Genomic DNA, 23,726 nt, shown 5'->3' with positions numbered 1-23,726 from the left:
CTCAATGCTTGGCAGAACATAAAGGAAATGTGTAGAATTTGCTGACTGAATGAGTTAGCAGAAAGTTTACTTGTGCCACTCTTAGATCATTAAAGAACCAGAAAAACAATAAGGTTTGAAGTGCTAAGGCAATTCTAGAAAACACTTCAAGGAAAATGTAAAGGGATAGGACAATTTGAAGTCTAGTCGATAAAAGAAAAAATAAATCTAAGGAGTTTCATTTGCCCCCACCAGTTTTTATAAATGTACAGTGAAATTTTCATATTTAAGATATTAAATTTCACACAGCAACAGTAGAGAAGACAGACCAACAGAAATGGGGGAAATTGTACACAAACTGCAATCAAATGCATACAGTCAGCAATGAAAAATACAATTTATTTTTCTAATCTTTCAGTTACAAGTCAGACCTAAGATGACTGTAAAAGCAGCACTTGAACGCAAACCCAGAAGTGTGATTTTTAAGTTACAGGGAATCTTGTCTTCACGTTAGTCTGTAAAGCTCCTAAAAGAATGTAAAGTTATGGCGGGACAGACAAGCTGAGAAGAGTTTGTCTGAAAGCAACAGCCCCACAGATGTGATTCTATAAGTGTGCTACGCGTCTATTTCCCAGACTCAATGATAGTTTTGCGGCTACAAACACTGTCCATTCAGTGTTTTGAGCAGCTTACAGCACTGTTCTACAGAGTTGGGTTTTTCTCTTCAGTCCCATTGGAAAGATTTATATCAGTTCATATAATTCTTTTAATTAAAAATTGTAACAGCCCCCAGCTATTTTAGGTGAGGAGAGCATAATTTCGCAACAGAGAGCAATTTTTATACTCATTCCTATGTGGAAATAGCACAAAATCATGGTTCTCAAAAAACCCACCTCACTTGAATTACGCTATGACTTGCAACTTGTGGCCAACTTTCATAACCTAAGGTGAGGCAAGAACACCAATATTCTTTAGAAAAGACTCTCAGAACGCATTTAAAGATAAAGAAAATGGCTAGCTCTGTGCTTTATTTGCTAAATCAGATCCGTACATCTGGACTTGATCCTCCACCACTCAACGCAAATGATATTTTGAGGCAGGTCATTATTTCGTTGAAAGACAGATTCAACAAGCGGACAGTGAGTACGTCCTGTTGGAGAATAATGTTCTTATTTCCTGGTGTCATAATATCTTGGTCCTTCAGGGCATCTTCTCCCTCATTTAATCAGAGCAGCATTCACTGCTTCAAAAAGATTTCTTCACTGGGAATAATTTTCATATATATCTTAACACATATTGTGCCTGACGTGTCTGGGACCTATAGATTCCTGTCCTTGATGCCCACTGAACCGCTAAGAGTTAGATGGGAGAGCCATTTTCTTTCATATGGATTCAGTAATTTCCCTGGCAAATTTTACTAGTCAGAAATAATTGAACCAAAAGGATTTCCTGCCACAATTGTGCTGGCCTTTATTATTTGATGTTGTCATGTCTTTCTATACTGAAAATAAGAACACTCATTTTCATGGCAACAAATTAATGTCACACACAGCATTTTGTTGTCCATATACTCAACTCACTTTAAAAAAAACAGATACATAGGTTTACAATTCTCAGGTTCCAGTTACATTTCTTAAATTAATCAATTTGTGGAAATAAGCAAGAAATGACCAGTTTAGAGAAAGTTACTATGCTGGGCTCCACATGGTAGGAACTTTACCATTCTGGGTCAGTTTCAACCAACTGTGACACTATTCTTTTTAGCTAACAGCAAAACAACTGAGTCAGTCACATCAGTGGTTATAAAGCTTTTTCAATAGGTAACATTTAAAGAAGAAGGTAAAGTTAGCCAAGAGATATTCTCTAGGTTTATTTTTTTTGTTTTTAAAAGAAATCACATAAAATAAGATACAGTTTCTTACCTGTGAAAGTAAAGTGTCATCTATGGACAGTTCTTCAAGTTTAAGTGCAGTCAGAATTATTTCGAGCCCTTTGATATGATCTATAACATTGGAAGTTAACGTCTGTAGCTCAGTAACATAATCCAAAAAACTGGTAAATACAGGAGGCTACGGAAACAGTAAGCAGTGATATTAAAACACACTTTTACACCCATTTTAAATATTTTTGTATATGACACTCAAGTCACTATTTTAAAATAAAATGATTCATTTGTGTCCAAACCCACAAATGTCCTATTTCAATATAGCTTAAAAAGTAGTACTGGCTGACAGGCCAGCAAGCATTTCCATTTTGTGAAAAACTGAGCTCTTAGAATTTTGTTATTATTATGCTATGTAATCAAACTGACTCTATAAGCCCGGTAGTTAAGGCATGTACCTGGGAGACTCAGGTTTGGACCCAGGTCTCCCACATCCCAGATGCATGCGCTAACCACCAGGCTATAGAGCCAGTCAGTAGCTCAATCACTCCTGTTGGAGTTGTTCTACTTGGTATAGATAATTAAACATTCACTAGGCCAGAGAGAGTCTGACTCTATTGCCCAGTGGTTGGGGCATGCAACTGGGATGTGGGAAGCCAGGTTCAAATCGCTGCTCACCCTGATTCAGTCTGGATCTAAGAAACCTTCTTGAGGAAAGTTTCATCAAAACAGATATATTTCCATGACAGGTTTCAGTTTAGACCACCTGGCATTTTCCAACGGAATTTTTCAGTGATTTTTTTTTTTCCAACTAGCACTGTTCAAAATTACATTTTATTTAGTAGTTAATGTTTGTAAAAAAAACAAAAAAAACAAACAAACAAACAAAAAAATCCTCTGAAGATGAAAAATATTATGTAACTTGATAGTATCCTCATTTTAGAAGCCTTTATCTTGAAAAAAAATTTTTGTGGGAACAGTTTGGAAACTGCACCAACCTTGGACTTAAGATGGTTATATACAAAATAGAAATCATACTAACTCTATCCAACAGGCTAATGCATACACTCAGCAGTGTTGGTTGTGATATATTCCATAATGTTGCATTTTCCCATTAATTTTCAAAAGCACATAAGCAACTTACAAGTCCCACTTTCAAAACTGGTTTAGGAGAGCCCCTTAATGGAGGTTAAGCTCTTAGTCACTTTTGAAAGTAGAACTTTGATGCTTTTGAAAATTGCACCCATTCCCTTTATGGAAGCATCATAGGGTTAGAACGCATGTCTTCATTGAGTTGCCTACCATAACTACACTGGTTTCTTTTTTTTTCTTTTTCTTTTTCTGTAAGCTCAATTTGAAGGGTCGCAGGACACTATCACAGTAACTTGACACCCATAGGGTGATGGACATTGTCTGAAAGGAAGAAAAACAGATGTACAGATCTGGTACAAATAGAATTAATACTACTGGAGCCATTTTTAAGTTCAAAATTATGCCCTTTATTAAAGACTTAAAATACAGTAATTGGGATATAAAGGGAATAGAGAGATGGTTTCCATAGTTGTACATAAAAAATTGGGATCTGTGCACTTCATTTATTATGCTAAAGTCCCGAGCACAGTCAATTCTAAAATATTTTACCATTATCTTCATCTACATCTCATTTCCCAAAAACTACATCAGACCCCTTCAAGAAACAAAACTTTAGGAATCTTGATATTCTCCTGTCTTAATTCCAAGTCTGGAAGTCAGGTTTTATTTTTGCATCATCATCATGATTATTTGTATAAAGCTCAATGTGAAAAGGCAGGGTTCAAGGAGCCACAAAGTAGAACTCAGAAGAGAGCAGGATACAGATTTCATCTTGTAATTTGGATTGTTGTAAAATAGAACAATTAAATTAGAACAGCAGGAATTTCCAAAGCGATCAAGAACTGCAGTAAATGAAAAACCACTTACCTCAACAAAGAAGACTAAGTTTTCTAAAATGTTTGGATGAGTTTTCAAGATGCCATCTCTGACTTCCATCAAGTCACCTTTACATTTATTGAACAAGTCTGAAAAAAGGAAGACAATTCTTTTGTTCAGAATAAGGATCAACACAGATGCTTACATATTTTCGATGTGGTACACATTTTAATAAACTACATGAAGCTACAAAAAGACCGATTTCAAACTAGTGTATGACAGGATACAGTTAACCAAAGACTACTTCTAGAGTGGATACAGTTTTAAAATCATTTCTGAATGAATCTGTAATGTAAAACCTTTGTCAAAAACTTGGTATGCAATTTTTTTCTACTGTCTTGTGCATTTATAATTACGTGCACCTGTCACATCAGTATAGCCAGAAATGGAGTAGGAAGTCAGATAACCCAACATTTGCCAGCAAACAGGTTCACCTGCAGGTTTTTAATAATAAACTGGTTTAAATCAAAACCCAGGCGGTCTGCTTACAGGAAGAAAGATAGCTACAGGTGGAGATGAGGGAGAACATAAGGAAGGTTAAGAACAGTAAAAGGCCAGTTTTACATGACTGTCCTTTTCTGACTGATTAAGAATCTCTTACTGCATTTTCACAGCATTCTCACTAACGTCAGTGAGAGAAATCCAGCTCTCATCCACTTACTGATATTCTGGTGGCTTGGTGTTCTTCCTGTTATCATGCAGGCAGTTCTCTTTACATGCAGAATTTTACCTTTAAACTTGCTAAGTGCTTTTACTCAGTTACAGGATTAGTTTAAACCTTGTGTGTGCCATTTTAGTGCTTGTGAAGGGTGCTGGACTGACAGACCTAGGGAACACAGCTCCCTATTATGCACAAACCTGAAACAGCAGAGGCAGTACCAACTTCCCAACCACATCTCACCAGAATGCCCTAACCTTGACCTGAAGGGAAGGTTCATTCAGCCCTTGCTCCCTCTGCTAGGGCTGTCAACAAGGTTGCCAGTTAGTGCCTTGGTGTTGGTTTGTGAGATATACAGACCCCTGTATGCTGGGAACTGGACTCAGTTCTAACCCATTTCACACAATACCAGGCAGCAATCATACGTTGGTAACTTTTGGCCATTACAAATTGACAAATTTCATTAAAATCCTTTTAGGGTTTTCTCTTCCCCTTTAAACAAATGTTAGATTATAACCCCACACACAGAAGTGCCAGAGCATTTGGCTTTGCTGCTGTATAGGGTGCTGGGTAGTATAACAAAACCATTCTGTGCTTAACAATGCAAGCTAGATCTGTAATGACTGACTTTTCGCTTCAAAATTACCTTTATGTCTGGAATGAAGAAAGAATATTTCTAAACAGCAGATAAATCATTTGGGATTATTCTTATACCACCACAACCAACAAACTAGAATTCTAGTGTGTGACTGGTATAAACTCACAGTTCTATTTGTTTGTTTATTTATTTATTTGGGGTGGGGGGTGGCAATGAAACAATAGGACATAATACCATTCTCAGCCTCCAGCAATTTAAGGATGACATCATCAAAGAAGCCTAAGTGAGTCATTTTAAATTTTAAAATCACTGTTTGAAGTGTCACCTTGGCTATAAATGTTTATTCCCAAACTATTACTTACCTGTTAATTGTTCTAGTAAAGATTTAAAACTATTCCCTATCCTCTCTTGGATTTCTGTTGAATCTTCTGAAAGAAAAAAATGTTACAAATACATCTTTTTTAACTAATGTTTTTTCTGCTTCAAAATACAAAAAACAATTTAAAAAAAAACCACAAAAATATGCACTGCATGGAATGCTTCAGGTGTGACTGACTGGTACGTTAAAAGAATTGCAAGAAAATTCAGGAAGACAAACACATAAAAGTGCACAAGATTAAATAAAGCTGTGATTTTCTTCACAACCGAAGGTGTCACACAAAAAATGGTCACTCTACACATGATTGGTTTATCAATTTGTTTCCAACTCATTAATATAATTTATTAACTAAATGCAAAGCCATTCTGAAACTGTTTAGATACACTTCCACCCCATGCAACACCCCACACACATTGGTTTAACCTCCCTGCAATCCAACCACTTACCTAAGCCACTGGTATCTAGTTCATAAATATCACTAACAAGATAAAACAAGCTAGTCTGGCACTGACAGCTGCCATTACTGAAGAAGCCAGCCATTCGGGTAGGAGGAGGGCCAAGGACAGGATACTAGGCAAGAAGGAAAGAAAAAGAAAGATGTTGCAGCTTTTCCTTAAATAGAAAACAGTATTGTTCCTTGGCACATCTCAGATTTCAAAAGCTACAAACTCAGGATCAGTTAAGTGAATGTTGCAGCCTGCAGAATGTTACAAGATGCACTGAGTTTCTGCGCTTGCATTCATGGGCATTAAAGATTCTGGGATCACTTTTCCTTAACAGGTACCTGAATTTTCTGCTCAAGAAACTGCTTCCCTGAATCCACTGCCGTTTCCAGTTGTTGAAGCAGAGACCGTATTGTATCAATTTTGGACGAGACACCATTCTCAGCAGTCTTTTCAGAGTTCTTTGGGTGAACAGTATGACTAAGCGTTGGGAGTCCACTTACTAGCCTTAAAGTTAAAGATCGGATTTGCAACCAGATGGTTTCTTCCTCCAATGACCGTTTCCTATGCTCCTCAGAAATGTCCCTAGAGAAAGGCACCAAAAGGTTTTTAGACAAATGTTTTATATTCATAACAGTAGCAAGCTTCCATGAACATCCTTTATCCTACTCTGGTGCAAAGCTTTGGAATCCCATGTGGAAAGGTGGGAATGACTGGAAATTCAGGGAATGCAGAGCATTGTTAGAAATTGAAATGATGCTCTTGTTAAATGTGCAGTTAGCCAGCCTAGAAAATATTTAAGTGACACTTGGAATTTATCTTGAAATGATTTTCTCCCTAAAACACATTTCTGAAAGACTGACCCCTGCAGGCCTTTGTACTCACCTGTCTTTTGGGTCCCAGTTAAATAAGACTGTTAGGTCTCTGTTATCATGCAAATCTTTCCATGGAATATCATCTTCCTCTGGACTCAGACTCATGGACTTTATACTTTCTTCTAAACTGGTTGATCTAGCACATAAATATTAGTATCATTAAACCAAATGTTTAATAGCTGAGGTGAAAGCCCAACCCACTGATATAGTCTATACTCTCTACAGAGCACATAACTGTTAGCTACCATATAGAAAAATCAAACCTACCTACTAGCATTAAAGAGATAGAACGCTGGTGGGGACAGCAAACTAGCAACTAACACAGATTAACTGGAGCTTGTACTGAAGGTAGTAAATGTTATTGGAGGGATGAGAAGTATTGGATAAAGTTTTTATTACAATAAATGAGTCTATGTTGTACTTCAATAGCATATTCCATCAGAGCACCTCAAACGTTAAACCTCCCAGCATCCCTTTGAGGTACCCTAGTAATATAACCCATTTTACAGATGGGGAAACTAAGCGATTGTCTATACTTATAATGCTGCAGCAGCACAACTACAGTGCAACCCACCTCCCCGAGAAGTGGTAGCTAGGTTAATCGAAGAATTCTTCTGTTCACCTAGCCCTGCCTATGCAGGGATTTAGGTTGGCTTAACTATGCCGCTAAAGGGTGTGGATTTTTCAAACACCTAAGTGATGCAGTTAAGCCAGTCTAATTTTGTAGTGTAGACCAGGCCTATAAGGAAAGCAACTCTGATGACCTGTACCAGGTAGACAAGAAGCACCCGTTCAGGAAAGGCTGCCCTTCCCATGCAGAACCCCTGACTGGTTTACTGTTTGAGTTACTGTACTTTTGTCTCTGCCATACTTACATATTTGCTTCAAGTAAGAGGTCTAACAACATCCGTTCAGTGCGGACTTGTGCAAAGTGAAGTGAAGTGTTCAGCCTGTTCCTAAAAGCAATGAATTCTGGGATCTTCTCAAATGCACCATACTTGTAGGCTTGAATAATATATTCTGAGGTCTAGGAAGGAACACACATCATCTCTGTATTAATTGCCATGATAAAGTAAAAACAACTAGGGTCTTAACAGGGTTACAGCCAAATCAAATTGCCATGAATCTGAAGGTGTAGAGTCTATCAAGCACTTATCACTTGGGAGAAATGTGCAGTTCTGCTTGCCCAAGCCTCCCAGACACAGATAGTGGTGTAAGCTTCACTGCTTTCCTTCCTGGGATAGTGTGTCTAGCAAGCTACCAATTTCTTTATTAAATAAATGAGCCAACATTAAGAAACCGCAAGTTGGTGCCACCCCTAAAACTGAAAGACAACTTTTTTTTTTTTTAAATTGTGGAAGCTTCCTCTTTTCTTGAGATCTTGTTACGCATGCTATAGAAAGTGAGGGCATCTCGAACAAAATGCAACCATTTCATTGAGAAAATCCATTATAATCAAAATAAATCTACCCCCGATTTTCCTGCCTCTGACTTGGGCATGTGCCATTGTGTGTTACTTTCACATAGGTTTAAAAAATTACTCATGCTACACTTTTGCTTCTCATTTTTATTAGGTTTTGAATACAGCATCACAGGATAACACCATGCGGCGTGTACACATTACATCTCAATACAATCTAAATCCCAAAGGAAACATCAGAATCCATGCATTAGTTTGCCTCCCTCTCCAACAAAATGCAACAATAAAAGCTTTAAACCAAGATTTCAGGCCCATCCAAGAGTTCCCCATGAAGAGATCTACATGAGTGGGGAGCCCAAAATGAGCACTTATTTTGATGTAAATATCAAAATATAAAGACATATGAAGCAATTCATGCACCAAGACAAGATAGATACTTTATCAGAATTACTCTATCAATGAGAAATTCTGGAAAATCAGAATGAAAACCACAAATGAAAGATTATGGGATGAATCACACCTGACATACACCAGATCAAGTCACCAGTGTGTTTCTATAATACACTATACCAACTGATTGAACCTGGTCTGAAGAGTTTGAGAGACTGTACTTAAAGCCAAATGTCACCGTATGTTTGCCAAAAACAGGGAATGTCCGTTTAGCCAGTTTTCTCCCTGTCTTTTTACCAAGCAATTTGGTTATTTGCATAATATGAAAAATATGCCAATATTCAACAACATACCCTCTGATAAACAGCCTTGCAGAATTCATTTCAGGCTGCGGGATTGCGCCACGGGCGCTAATTCAACAGCATCGACGCGGCTTTTAAATCCCCATGGGACACCTCGGTGCTCTGCCTGCAGTATCTGGAGAAATTAAAGACGGACGGACACAAGAAAATTAAAGAGATTATTTGTGATTCTGCAGATTTAAAGAAGGACTCTCTTGAAAAGGATGAAGTTGCCTTTTAAGTTTTGGTCAAGTACAGCAATACTGCCTCTTTTCCTCCTGGTCTCTCTCAGAACAGGAATATTCAAGAGTGTTGAACAGTGCACCCCATAGGATTCCTTAATGTTGGTCACCTTGTCAGTTTAATTCACCTTACCAGGGGGCATACATTCAGCAAGGAAGCTGAAAAATGCATTAGTTTAAGATGATCAGTGCTGTTCACTAAGAACAACTGAACTTTTATGTGAGATCACTCAATTTAAACCCCAAATGTACTGTTTCAGGCAAAGTCCAATGAACAAAACACTACAGGGCACATTTAGTGTGTTCTGTATTTGGACAGTATGATAGACACACGTTTTGGTGAAATTTCAAGCCTTCTAAACAAGAATCTAAAAAGGAAGGAACAAGCATCAGGCAGTATCTTAACCCAGCTAAAAAGGTAACTTTTAAAGAACAGTCCTTCTTTAACATTGCAGGTAGATGTTGCTGTGGAACTAGAAGGGGATCCAGGAAGCTGATGTCAGAACTGTTAGTAGGATGAAGAGGCAACCCCCTAACTGAACAGCAGGAGGGAATGAAAACTGCAGGCAGATTCTGAACTAAGGACAGTTGAGGTGTAACCTCTATTAGAAGCCCTATTTTTCCACTGTTGACATGACATCGTCCTATTCAAACAAAACTCTGGAAATGAACCTTTGTCTCCTGCAATTTGCAGGACAGACAGGATTTAAAGATAAATACTACAGGCAAGCTGGTAATGCTTACAGTAGTGTAGCTTCCATTAAACAAATCTAAAACTGGTGACTACTGGAAACTGTTCAGCTCAGACGATAGAGTAAATCAATGCTTGTCTTTCAGAAATCAAGGACACTACTAGTCAGTCGCCTTTAATGACGTGTCTGGAATGCTGTATCCTTGAGAAGAAAAATGACACGTGTACGTCTTCAAAACTGTGTCTTCAGATTAACAGTAGAAAGAAGTGGATAGTCCAAATGCATCTTTTTCCACTTTGATTCTAATTCTTTGAGATGAGAGTAAACCAATACACTAATCCAGGTAAAAAGTATTCCACGAATTCTGAAAACTGAAGTGACACACCAGATTCTGAATAGCGTGCCTCCTGCCAAGAGTATCCCAATACCACATGGAATGCGATTCAATAGATCTTTCTATGGATATGTGCCCTGAGCGATAGAAAAGGGCAACTGAGTCTTCTCCATCCCAAGCATTTTTATAAGTCATACTGATCAGAATAACCTTAGCCTAAATTGGTGCCTAGAGGCAGTAATGCAGCCTGATGTTAGTTGAATCTGAGCTCTTTTCCCAATCAATATGACTTCTTGCCGCTTTACAGTCTTTAGTGCACTCAGTCAAGAGAACTTTGTCCATTAGGTGTTTTCTTCAAATCTTTGTTTTTCCTTCTTGGCATGTTGCTGTCAAACTTTTTATCAATGAAAGTCACTTTGTCCTGAATTGCAGTCTCTTCCACTGAATTATTTGGAAACAGATCAAACATGGCTTAACAAAAGCAAGAGAGTTACTTCTCAATGACACAAAAAGAAAAGCCACTACGTTGATAAATCCAAGACTCATCTATCAAAAAAATTAATGTTTCCATCCAGAATTTTGTTCCAGTATAATGAGCGCACACCCATCACACACAGTCCCAATGATCTTGACAAATAAGTTCAGCAGAGGAAAACAAAAAAAACAGTCAAGTAAATGATAACACAAGAGAAAGCTAAGATGTCATCTATCCAGCATGTCTGCTGCACAAGCGCGGTTCTCTGCTCCATTATCACAAGATCTTTTCTGTATCAGTTGCGGACACATTTTGCAACTAAGATCACCACTTCTATTTCCACCCTTAGAAGACAGTTAAAGCATTACAGAAACCTTACACATTGAAAGAACTTAGCTATTGACAGACCAAGGAGATTCTTCTATGCAATGACTGCATTATATGCATCATACATGCATTTCTACACAGTACAGATAACCCTTACATTTGTATTTGACGTTAGAAGGACAAAATGAGTTTTAAACCATCCACTGGGAGCCAAGAATTCCTAAATTCTAATCCCAGCTCAGACAATGACTCGAAGTGTAGGAAAACCAGTCATTCTGTACCTCAGTTTCCTCACATCAGTAAAATGGGGATAATTTTCTATTACCTACCTCTCAGGGATGTTGTGATGATCAACATTTGTAAAGCAGTACCATGTAAGTGCTAGGTATTAAAATTCATTCTGTGGTACAAAATATACCTCCTGAATTCATTGTGGGGAGCAACACTTATATACAATCATCTAACAACTGTTACAGATTAGAGCAATTTCTTCTATTCCTAATTGCCTAATAAATACTCACCCCAAGACTAAAGAAATGAGCCTAAATATCAGTACTTCTATATCTAGTCATGTTTAAACAAACAAACAAAAAACTGACAATGCAATTGTGGAACAACATTGATATTTTTCCTATGGCTACACAAAGATTCTTCCAGGAAATGTATTTCACAAATAAGAGAGTCATGACAATAATAATTAAAATGTGTTAAGAGTCACAAGCAAGCAACTGAATTTTTCTGAAGGTCTAGCCATGTGCATTCACATTTTAATAAGTATCAAATGCTCTTCAGGGAGTTCAGTTGCTCTTTCATTAGCCCCACTCCAAAGAACCCCATTATAGTTGAGAGACTCATCTTTAAATCAGGAAGACTTTCCTGCAAGTCACACCACCTTTCACTCTGCTGGCCTGGTGGTGGCAGTTGAAATGTGTTTCCATTAGCACTGCAGAATCCTAAATCCTCATCTTTATTTACTGTTTCAAAGTATTGCAGCTAATTTTTACACCTGCTCTGCTTTACTGAAGCCAGTTTTCAATAAAATTAGTTTAATTTTTCCTCTCTTCATACCCTCACCCTATTCCCTACATATTTACTGCACTATTATGACAACCTGCACTACTGAGACTAACCATAGATAAATTATCCTGCTTCAACCAGTCTACTGCCACCACTCATTCATGCCACCGGGATCTCTGTTATCAACCTGTGCTGCCAAGTAACTTTCCAAAATGCTAAATATGAATTTATGCCATCATGGACTAGTCACTTGCCATGTTATTTTTTATTTATAGTAATTCAGAAATCACTATTCTTTAGCCATTATATCTAAAATGGCCATAGCAGCACTTTTGAAATAAATTTATAACATATTGGCTTTTAGAAAATGAAAGGTCAAAAGCAGAATTCCAGCAAGCAATGAAATTTTGTGGTAGAATTATAAACCTTTCTGAACAGAAAACAAAAAGCTGAGGCAAAGCTCTGCTATAGCCACAACAAGCTGCCATGTTGTAGAGCCAGTTTTTCTACTGTGATCCATCCACAGCAAACCCTGTATAAATCCTTCTATCACACGCGTGTTCTTTTCGTAGTAACTTGGACACAACTGCTTTGTTAGGAGTCATGAGAGAAATTAGTGTCACTTACATCTTTCTGGTTGGAGTGGAAAAACCTGAGTGCAAAATTGCAGGATTGGGATGCAGCAGCATATTGACCCAGGGACTCTGCATAGCGTGTCAGAAGGTAACTGAAATATAACACAATAATTTGAATTATACACTGTCACACAATGCCCTGAGAAGATGAATTTCATTAAGAGTCTCACTGACCAGAGAATCACAGCACAGCTTCTGTCTTCATATACAATTCTCAAGGGAGTTACAAGGTAATGGGAATTTGACAATGTTCATACCAATTTTTGTTTAAATGTAAAGGTTCCTCTTTATTATTATTAAATTCTAATTTCACCTAACTAGGATCTGCAGGACACAGAGCTCCTCTTTCTATCTGAACCAAGGGCCAAAAGCTTTTTAAAGTTGATATTCACAAAAAAAGCTTCAAGACCCTTCCCTGCACTTGTGATCTGTGGGCAAGTTTACATTTAAAATGTACTGGCACAGCTACACTGCTTTAATGAAGATGCTCTAAGCCTGTTGGCTTAGTTATTCCACCTCCCTGAGAGGCAGTAGCTATATTGGTGGGAGAACCTCTCTTGCCAACATAGTGCCGTCTACACGTGGTGTGTGTGTGTAGGTTGGTACAATGTGAATTTTTCACACCCCTGAGCAATGCAGTTATACCAATATAGGTCTGTAATGTAGACCAGACCTGTGTTTAACCACAGCACAGTCTTGAGGCTGAATGACCAGCACTGTATGTCAGAGCTAAGTTTTGCCCCCATACCAGGCACACAAATTCAAAAGGCATTTTCAAAGAAGGAAATCAGTAAGTAGGTCCCCTTCACTCAGAGGTACTAAGATTTAAAAGTAACCAACATAAAACCACATAAGAAACAAATGGCAGAACTAGAAATGGATTGAGGGACATTATGGTGGAGCTGAAAAAAATTTCAGGTCTGTGTTTTATATGTAATACTAACTCACATTTACATAAGCACCTTTAATCCCACATGCTATTTTGATAAAGCCTCACAGAAACATAGCTCCCTCTGGGGCTAAGTGGTAAAGCATGCTGCAAAACCATAGGGACGGTAGGGGAAATCTGATTCAAGGGGGCCAGGATAAATCCCCCACCTTATTAAAAACTCCATGGGATCTTCACTGTCCACCAAAAGACAAGATCTCGGTTTTTAAGATCTCATCTAACAGACCTCTCTTCCCCTCCCCAATGTGAACTGCAGGGTACTCATTTTACCCATTTCAAAAGCTGGAAGGGCTGAGCTGATCCTTCCAGCATGGAGTGATCCTTTTAACAATATATTACTGGTTTGTAATTCTAAAGAAAACTGAAAATAGAACATTTAAAAATTGGGAGCATGGTTAGCGGAGAGCCAGTGTGACCAATTATTCTGAGTATATACTACCCACCCGATGGTGTCGTGCTGTATGTGCTTAGCATCAAGGCTGGAATAAAGCTCCACAACAGGTTCAAATGCACCAAGCATGCAGTAAATTCGAATGAGCAGCAATTTGAACTGAGCATTAGAAGGACTGTGGGTTAATCCTTCTTCTAATAAAGTCAAGGACTGCCACACGGCCATCTCTTCACCTGGTGATGAGGAGACAAGCACACACAGACATTAGGTGTGAACAGGGGGGTATTTAAGAGAGAGCAGGGTTTGAAACTGGCACAACAATTACACTGGGTTGAAAAACCTCTCTCATTGCTCCTCAAACATTTCCCATGCTACCTGCATGTTACTCTTGTCTCTTAAAGCTACTTTGAATTATACGAATGTGTAAATAAATGGTATTACGCTCGGCATCAAAACAAGGCATGTAGGTACCTTAAAAATACATTATTAGAATTCAGCCTGAATGCAACAGGCACCTGCTAGAAGGAGCTAGTTCCAGGTGCCTGGGTCTTCCATTATGATTCACCACAGAGTGCAGACCCCACAGAACAGCAGCGTATGACAGTGAGAGAATGACCCTCTGGTAAATGACTCCTGGACCATTTAGGGTTTGTAGACTGTAACCACATCAGAAGATTAAGGGTGCCTTTAAGCACCATGGAGAGGGGGTTAACTGGATACTCCCTGCCCCCAACAGAGCCAGAAATTTCAGGGCATGTGGCTCCACCTGCCATCCTCCCTGGAGAACCTTGTGGGCTGGAGCTCTCTATGAGATTTCCCAGGATGAAGGACCAAGCATTCTGCAGAAAGGAGAGGCAGTAGCTGTCATACCACCAGGGGGTAGGAGGAGCTCCCTAACCCTCAACCACTATTGAGCCAGGACCTTGGGGAGATGTCTGTGGCCATGGTCCCTCAATCAGTAATATCAAAGGGTGAATACCAATGCAATGCCAGCAGTCTGATGTCAGGAGAGACTTTTGAATTTCTCTTAAGTGAAGAGGCGGCTGTGCAGAAGGGAGGGGGAAGATTCTCTACAGAAGGATACAGAGAGAGGCTGGACTGAGGAAGGATGAGGAGGGAGTCCTAAGCAAGGAGGCAGAGTTCCAAGGATTTTACTGGGACTTAAAAAGTGAAATTCTTAAAAAATGTCAGGTTTCAAATGAGTTTTGGGTAAGGAAACACCAGCTCAGAAGAGGATACTTTAAGCAGCAGGGGATAGTTAATGCAGAAAAAATCCCAAACCCACAGAACTAACAAGCCACATGCTGACCATTCAGTCACACCCCCACACACTCAAACCCTTCACTTGTAATGTTGTATCCTTGCCCTCAAACTTTGTTTTTTTGTTTTTAGCTTGTAAGGTCTTTGGGGCAGGGACTGTATCGTCCTATAGATCAGAACACCACCGAGCTAATGTAATACAAATAATCAATAGTAATAGTTAGTTATTTAAGGCTATAACAGAGATGTGTATCTAAGATCTAAGTTAAGCAATTTAAGCACTGTTTGTAAAATAAGTTTTGGACAAGAAGGGAGTTAAGCCTCAAGGAGATGGACCCTGGCTACTCTTGAAAACAACAGACTAATGCTGAGTGACTCAACAGTGACACCGTCTGCCTCATAAGTAGCAACTACAACTCAGATTTCAAGGAAGCAAGGTTCAGCCCTCCTGTTCAAGGGATGCAGAACACATATGTAGAAACAGAAAATTATTCATATAGGTTTTAAGAAGAATAAGACTGAAGGGACTTACCTGCCTCTAGCCACATATCCAGAAGCAGGTGAACTGCAAGCAGACAGTAATAATCTGAAAACTGCAATTCAGTTTTCAAACAAGATTTCCCTATAGAGGAAAAAAAAGCGTCACCCTGCATAGTACATGTATTATCAAAATCATTACATTTAATAAACAGGGCCAATCATTTCTTACATAGCTATGTAAATTGGCAGCCTTTCAGCCCACCAGATGACATTTCTAAAGGGACATTGTCAGGTTAATTAATTTTTGAAATCCCAAATTTCCTTACATCTGTTACTAACTGTCAACGTGTTGCTTTTTCTCATTTATGCTTTTTGCAGTTCCCTCAAAGTGGACAGGGAACGGGTCCGTTTCACTTTTGTTTCTAGTGAATTTCACTTCCAGGTTCTTCTATGCTAACTAAGTACTGCACGGTCTGGCGTTACAGACTCCACAGAGGATTGTTTAAAGACAGAGCTTTTCAACCAGATGCAAATACAGCTACTACTTTCTTTTTGGTAAAACTGAAAAATGTTACAAAAAATGACAAGCTTTTGGAAATTTGGCCCATAAAGTCTAAATATGAATTAACTGCAATGCACTAGTTTCAAGATTTTCTTACCAAACTGCAATCCATGCTGGTATCTTAGCATTAACTCCCTGACTACACTCAGCTTTTGTTTTTTGTCAATGGTGTGATAGAGACCAAGCAATCTTGTTAGCTGAACCACACACAAGTGTTGTTGCAAAGCTTTGATGTCAGCTGGCAGTGCAAGTTTACCCTCTGCTGGTGCTGACAAAGGAATGATTCCCAGCAACTGACTGATGAACTGGAAAGGAAACACAAGTGTTAAATTTTGCAATGCACTTAGTCACCTCAAGAAAACAGCAAGTCTTACAGCCATGTTCAGAAACTGGAACAAAATGAGATTATGGAGGTGTTATTAACAACTCCATAATTAAAACGGCATTGAAATTTGAAGTTAGAGGGCTCACACCTCAAGATGGTTCACATTCGGATCCTGACCCTAAGAATGCAGGAAGTACCAAAAAAGTCAATGAGACTACACACAGGCTTAAAGTTAACTATGTCTTCAAGTGCTTTGCTGGACTGTGGCCAGAATGCTTCATGCCTTGCTAACTCTGAGCCCCAAGTAGAAATTAAATTCTATTATTATTTATTAAAAATCATATTTATCAGAACCAACCATACAACTCTTTCCAAGGAATTAACTCTCTCAAGACAGGGTAAGTTAGAATTAAACTTGTTCAGTACTTTAGGAATTAAAATGAGTCATTTTTAAAATTACACTTGCAAAATGTTACCATCATTTTCTCCTAGCTAAAAATGGCTTTAACACCATGATGATTATACCTGCTCTGAACAAGTTAGATAACATGGGGCTTAAAGTGTTGGCAGCAGCCTGTCTATAGTAGGGCTACCAACATTACCACCATTGGGGGAGCTGAGCCGATGTTAACAACAGAGGGATCCCTAATATGGACAATGCCCATATGTAGTTTACATAAATTTTGTTAACAGTTTTTGACTGATCCAGGACTTTTTATCTAACTCCCATCCCCAAGAAATATACCACAATGGCTTGGAAGAACAAGGGGATGAGTGGCAGGATTCCCAGAGGCTGAAGTCATCTACCAAGCTGCTCATGATTCTGCTGAAATCCTCTCTCAATTTAAGTTTAAATAAGGTAGGGGTCAGAAAGATTCTGGAAGAAACACAAATAGTGTCTCAGTCATCTCTCTCAATTGATGCTGATGTGTCCATTCGGTCACTCAGATCTGCTACAGTGTTATTACTTAGTCCCCTAACTAGTCCTGGTGCTTGGCATAGATTAAGAGAAAGACATTTTCCCAGGGAGTATTTACGATTAGACACAGAGCATGAACAAGGACAGACAAGGGGGGGAAGGAAAGAAGGACAATCTTTAACACAATAGTAACACAAGTCCTATTATCTAACAAGCCAATCTTATTCATTCTGATATTTTAGATAGACACTACAGTGCATTCTATGGAGGTTTATCTTCCCTTGATACTCATGTTTAACTCACACTGCTTCAGTGGCAGCTGTTCATGTTTATACAGGGAGAATAAACCTCTTTATGGTGATAGATATTTTGGGCTCTACTGTATATTTCAGACTGTGACAACTTGAACAAGAGTGAGAAGAGGTTATGTCACTAAAATCAACAGAAGTGATGGGACACCATAGAACTGCAAGAAGGTGGCTCATTCGTACAAACAGTTACTGAATTACTCCGTGCACACTCTATGCATGGGAGTCACGTTGCAGGAACAAAATGTGTGTGTGTAACCCCCACTGAAGTTATTCGGAACTTTGGCATTTTTGCTTTTTAAGAAACACTTTTTTCTGGTTAGAGTAGAATTTTGAATAAAATTAACCAGTTCTACATTTAGAAAAACAAATTGCTCATAAACTGATTTCTTCCCTCCCTGAAAGGATATCACCACTGTCAAAAGCTGCATTCAGCTGACAGCTGGTACACTCAGCAGTCTCCAGCACCCCTCCCTTTACTTCACCCAATGCTACTGTTCTTACCTTTGTACACTGGCTAGATGGGAGGAGGTCCACAAATACCTTGAGATCAGTGAAACAGCAAGGTTTGTCCCCAAACTTTTTGAAGTATTGGAACATTAGTTCTTCTGGGTCACCTAACAAAGAAACTCAGTTATAAAGAAGCCAGTTCAATCTTTTTTTAAAAAAAAATGCTCACTTAGAAGCAAAGTCAATAATATAACGAGGCTTGGAAAGATTAGATTTTTATTGGCAAATTTTGGTGAGCATCAGTTTCACCAGACACACCCACAAACTGAAGAAAATGATTTTTTCCATTGATAACAAAAATTTGCAGTTAGGCAAAGTAAGAAAAAAGCTGCTTGAGAACATTAGACATGGGGTTCTCAACCTTTTTCTTTCTGAGGCTCCCCCAACATGCTATAAAAACTCAAAAGCCCACCTGTGCCACAACAACTGTTTTTCTCCATCTAAAATGCAGGGCCAGCATTAGGGCATAGCAAGCAGGGCAACTGCCTGGGGTCCCACACCACAGGAGGGCCTGTGAAGCTAAGTTGCTCAGTTTTTTGCTTTAGCCCTGGGTGGCGGGGTTTGGAACCCCAGACTTCAGCCCCATGCGGTGGGGCTTCAGCTTTCTGCCCTGGGCCACAGCAAATCTAATGCCAGCCCTGCTTGGCGGACCCCCTGAAACCTGCTTTTTAAACTATGGCTCAGACACAGGTTTGATACAGGAGTGGGTGGGTGAGATTCTGTGGCCTGCATTGTGCAGGAGGTCAGACTAGATGATCATAATGGTCCCTTCTGACCTTAAAGTCTACGATTCTATGCTTGGGGCACCCGCAGTGGGCTCCGGACCCCTGGTTGAGAACCACTGTATTAGACTGTCATTAAATAATTACTGTCTGATCCTCCTTCCATAATTTCCAGGACTTGTGAAAATTTAAACTGATAAAAATAGAAAAAAAATGCTTAAAAACAGATATTCTGTCAAAATTATTTAAGAAAAAGTAGAGTTCTGCCAAGCCTAAATATAACTATGAGGAATTTTCAGTCCTGCAATGAACTTATTCATAGCAGTTTCTTACGTTCAAAGTTAAACAGTGATTTACAAATCATGATAGTTTCATTTTAGATCTTACAGTCAATAAGAAACCTTAATCCATCTGATAAAGAATGAGAGATGAAAAAAAAAACAGGAGAATATTTCAAGTTACCCACGCACAATTTATCTGATGATGATATTTACTTTCCTGCATCTAAATGCAAAATGAGTTAATTTAAATAGGGTCTGCAGAAATCCTGCTAATATTAAACCACTTCCTTACTCCACTCCCAAAAGTTTTTTTTTTTTTTTTAAATCATGAAACCCCCAATAAGTGCATTTAAGAAGCATCATTGTTCTCATTTATAAGACTGCCAAAGAGCGCAAAGAAATATCAGCCGGTGATTACACTAAGGATGACAAAGGGAGAGGATTTTCAAAATTATTAAGGGATTTATCAAAGCACAACTCCCACTGAAAGTCACTGGGTTTGTGCTCCTAAACTGATTAGGTGCCTTTGAATCTCCCCCAAAGACCTTGTTTTAAAAGGTCTAAAACACTCTAGAATTGTTATCAGAATAATATTTGACCTTCTGTAACACCTTTCATTTGAAGATGCTTTATGCATGCAATCTCTGCACACACTTTACATCAGGCACTACTAAATTGATGATCCCAGTACAAAGAGCTTGTTCTAGGTTGGTGTTCTTTCCTTAAGGTTTAATTTATCATCCAATTAGTGGCTCTTACCTAGTTTATATTCATCATTACAACCCCTGTGTCGCAAACGTCTAATCAGCTCCAGTTCGGCTAGATAGGGTCCCCGAAGTGGCCGAGAGCGCTCGGCTTCTTCTGTTATCCTCTCCTCTATAAATTTCACAGCTTGCTCTGTAGAATAATGCACTTCTCCTTCCAGAGAGCTGTGCAGTTAAAGATACAAGTACTGATTGCAAGTATTCTTAAATCGTTCCCATTTCTGAGGCACTGGTAGTAAGTGGTAAGCATGCCTTAACATCACTCCCTCAAAGCAATCAGGTTCAACTGACTCTCTGACCCAGACCCTGTGAAGGGAGCAGGTTAAGGAAGCTCTAGTGAAGTCAAAACTAGCATTATATGCATGCCTCCAGAGGGGGTCAGTACCCTCTTGGAACAGGGACCAGCTTCCGCAGCTAAGTAGCTCGAGCACATTATGTGCCAGCAGCCATGATGACTCTCGAGCTAGAGAGCTCTACATTAGCATGCATTTACACCAACTATTTACCTATATGGATACACTAAAGCAAGGATGGGAAACTGGTGGCTTGGGGTCCACATCTGGCCTGCCAAATTGTTCTATTCTTCCCACTGCAGCCCAGATTGGGGTAGGCAACCTGGCAGTCCCAGGGTCAGGACAGAGACAAGGCATCAAATTTCAGGGGGAGGGTCCCGCCTACTCATGTGTTAGGGGACACTGTAGCAAGAGCTAAGGTTCCGGAGCAGGGAGCAGAGCTCAACCCTGAAGGACAGGATATGTTGCCACAAGGTAAGTTCATTCCCAACACTCCCGTGGGGGTTAGGACCACGGAGCAGAGCTCAACCCTGAAGGACAGGATATGTTGCCACAAGGTAAGTTCATTCCCAACACTCCCGTGGGGGTTAGGACCCAACCTCCAAGTCTCAAGCCCCAGCCCATCAATGGTTTTAGTGGGTTTTGTGGCCCTCAGTTACCTTAAAATTGCCCATCCCTTCATTAAAGTAAAACTATCAAGGGGCAAACTACGATTTTGACATCTACTATATGAAGAGGAAAAAACCCTCAGGGATAGTAGTTGACTTACTGCTCTCCTTCTGCTGGGGGAGTCCAGGATTTGTCAATGAGTTGAAAGACTGAATCAAAGTAAATTATATAGAACTGCCAATCATCTGAGCTAAAAACAGGCAAGGAGCAAAATTAAGGAAAGTGCAAATAATGTTACACATACATTCAAGTCTACTCCTTTACAAAAACACTGTCAGATCTTGCAAGTCACAGAACAAATAAAACACATAGGAAAAAACGCATTAAGAACCATTTCTACTAGATAGTTTCCCATCTTAAAGGGGCATTGTTAACCAGAGGTTTCTAAAACCAATATATTTCAAGAAACTCAAGTTTCTGATACAGCTTGTCCAGATTTATATTTTAAGTTCTTTTACAATTTTTTGGCTCCCATTAACATTTACAAAGGCCTTTCCAACAAGGGAATGAGCAGGTTCAAGAGTAGCACCACCAAAGTGCTAATGTAGGAGCTGGGAAATGTATGTGACCATCAACAAACAAGTGAAATTGACTATATACCAAGTGCTGCAGAATGCGCAAAGTAAACTGAAAACTTGTCTCTCTCTATCTAATGTTTCAGTTGTAGTAACCTTAGCTGTTGCTAGGTCATCCCTCTAGCCTCTCCCCAAGACTCTAGGCTTTAAAGTCTCCCCAGGATTTCCACTATAGTTACATTCGACCTTTTGTTAAAGAAGAGTTCTTTTAAGCAAGATGTTTTTGATCGCTTGGACAGCAGCTTCAGACAGGATTCACTATAAATCCCATTAACTGTGTCCTAGTCCTTACAACAAACCCTCATGACTGCTCTCAGAGGCAGATCTGATCATCCTGATTTGCTCTGTTCCGATACACTGACATGTTCAAAGCAGCAGATGCATTTCCTAGGGCAAGTCTATACTGCTGTGCTACATGGGTGCAGCTGCACCGATTCAGCTACACTACTGTAGCGCATCTGGTGAACCGATGCTATGCCGATGAGAGAGCACTGTCCCGTCGTTTTCACACCCCTTAGTGACATAAGTCACATTGACTTAAGTGGTAGTGTAAATCAGACACCAGAAGGAAGCCTGGTAGATTAAGAGAACTAGATTGTAGGAAATAGTTGTAGGAAATGAAATTCAAGTACAAGTTCGCATTTTTTCTGAAAATTAGTATGTTGAACAGCAAGCTATAGCCCTCTGGAAATAGAGAATGAAATTTATTTCAGGAAAGCACGTTACCCAACTCATTTGTTCACTCTGAAAGTAAGTGGAGCTTCCATGTGAACTAAAGATAATTTGCAGTCTTAGCAGCTTTCATCAGAGGATCTCGAAACACTTTTCAAGCATTCAGTCTCAAACCTGGAGAGACAAGCAGCTGAGGTACTGTGGTGACGTGACTTGTCCAAGGTCACAGAGTGAGTCAGTAGCATAGATGTGAACACAACTTACTTTTTCAGTAGCAACCTCCTGGACAGTGCATTGCATTCTGGCCACTTGCACAGCTTCTTATACATCGCCATACACTTATTCTCTCGACTCTGGAGCTCGCTAGTCAACTTCTCTAAATCAGAAAGAGTTGTGAATTTATTTCATCCATCATTTTCCTTTCAAGACTTTTAGAACAAAGTATCTTATCCTACACAGGATGCAAGAGAGAAAACACATTCTTCTCTGAGACTGGAGGGCCAGGACTGAAGTCCAGGATCAATGCCAAAAAGCACTGCTAAACCAAGAGGTCAGTAACAGATTTAAGGTCCTATATCTTGCTGGCCAATGGTGCTAGAAATGAGTGCTTTGTCATTGAAAAGCTGGGAGCCTAGTACCTCAACTTGCTGCATCAGCGCTAGAAACTCTTTGCTGGATCATCACCTATTTTCCAGCTGAGGAAGGTGCTGAACTTGTGATTAGAAAGAAAACATTTTATGCCTAATTATTGGTCAACATATGACATAAGGAGGGACAGAAACTCTATTAAAACAATCTTCTCAATAACACATCACTATCCTCCTTTTTCTGTTAGAAGTATGGCTCAGAGGCTGCTGGGCCCGGGTGCAAAACTTTCCCTTAAAAGGACATAGGACTGGCTGCAGAACTGTAGAGTCTGACTGGAACCTTGATATTCTGGCTGCTCTTAAGCTACAAATTCACTTTTGTGGTAGAAAAATAAGCTCTAAAACCATCCAGGAGGAAGGGATATAATGCCATCCCTAGGAGCACTGATTCTAACATGGGAGTTGTGAGCTGACATGATGGGATTTTGTGGGTCCAGTTATGTTAATCTGATAATTGCCCTTTGTACAACATGCTGCTACTTGAACACAGATAATGGAATTGATGCTGCAAACACTCCTGAGTGTAGCAATACCACAAGCAGTCTGATGAAACCAGTGAGAAAATCTACAGAATTGGGCTCAAGGTGTGTTACTGGTATGAGTTAAGTTAATTTGCAGTTATCCTGAAACGAGTACACGTGCAGATCAATTAAATTCACATAAGACAAGTTCCCAGGAAAAGACCTGGGGCAAACCTCCACACAGCTGGGGCTGTTAATTGACTGAGTGCATTGAAAGATAAGT

The 23,726-nt window shown here is 39.4% G+C and overlaps 1 protein-coding gene and 1 long non-coding RNA gene across 2 annotated transcripts in view; one reads left to right on the top strand and one right to left on the bottom strand.

Annotated features, from left to right (window-relative positions):
* NAA25 (N-alpha-acetyltransferase 25, NatB auxiliary subunit) overlaps nt 1–23,726 on the bottom strand; it is a 43,030-nt gene that overhangs the window by 4,343 nt on the left and 14,961 nt on the right. The window contains exons 8-23 of the mRNA XM_032800640.2: nt 22,600–22,711; nt 21,189–21,278; nt 20,122–20,291; nt 18,354–18,466; nt 16,395–16,602; nt 15,788–15,877; nt 14,048–14,228; nt 12,648–12,747; nt 7,658–7,809; nt 6,793–6,918; nt 6,249–6,492; nt 5,911–6,034; nt 5,448–5,513; nt 3,821–3,918; nt 3,164–3,274; nt 1,902–2,048 (exon numbers count right to left, since the gene is read on the bottom strand). Of these exons, the coding sequence (XP_032656531.1) occupies nt 1,902–2,048; nt 3,164–3,274; nt 3,821–3,918; nt 5,448–5,513; nt 5,911–6,034; nt 6,249–6,492; nt 6,793–6,918; nt 7,658–7,809; nt 12,648–12,747; nt 14,048–14,228; nt 15,788–15,877; nt 16,395–16,602; nt 18,354–18,466; nt 20,122–20,291; nt 21,189–21,278; nt 22,600–22,711 (2,132 nt within the window). The remainder of the gene's footprint in view (nt 1–1,901; nt 2,049–3,163; nt 3,275–3,820; nt 3,919–5,447; nt 5,514–5,910; nt 6,035–6,248; nt 6,493–6,792; nt 6,919–7,657; nt 7,810–12,647; nt 12,748–14,047; nt 14,229–15,787; nt 15,878–16,394; nt 16,603–18,353; nt 18,467–20,121; nt 20,292–21,188; nt 21,279–22,599; nt 22,712–23,726) is intronic.
* On the top strand, nt 12,666–23,723 carry LOC116836770 (uncharacterized). The gene is made up of 3 exons (XR_004376523.2): nt 12,666–12,743; nt 17,360–17,481; nt 22,795–23,723. It is a non-coding gene; the product is annotated as an uncharacterized LOC116836770 (long non-coding RNA).

The sequence above is a fragment of the Chelonoidis abingdonii genome, chromosome 22 (assembly GCF_003597395.2).
Source record: "Chelonoidis abingdonii isolate Lonesome George chromosome 22, CheloAbing_2.0, whole genome shotgun sequence".
Taxonomy (NCBI): domain Eukaryota; kingdom Metazoa; phylum Chordata; order Testudines; family Testudinidae; genus Chelonoidis; species Chelonoidis abingdonii.
This window is presented reverse-complemented; position numbering and strand designations above follow the sequence as displayed.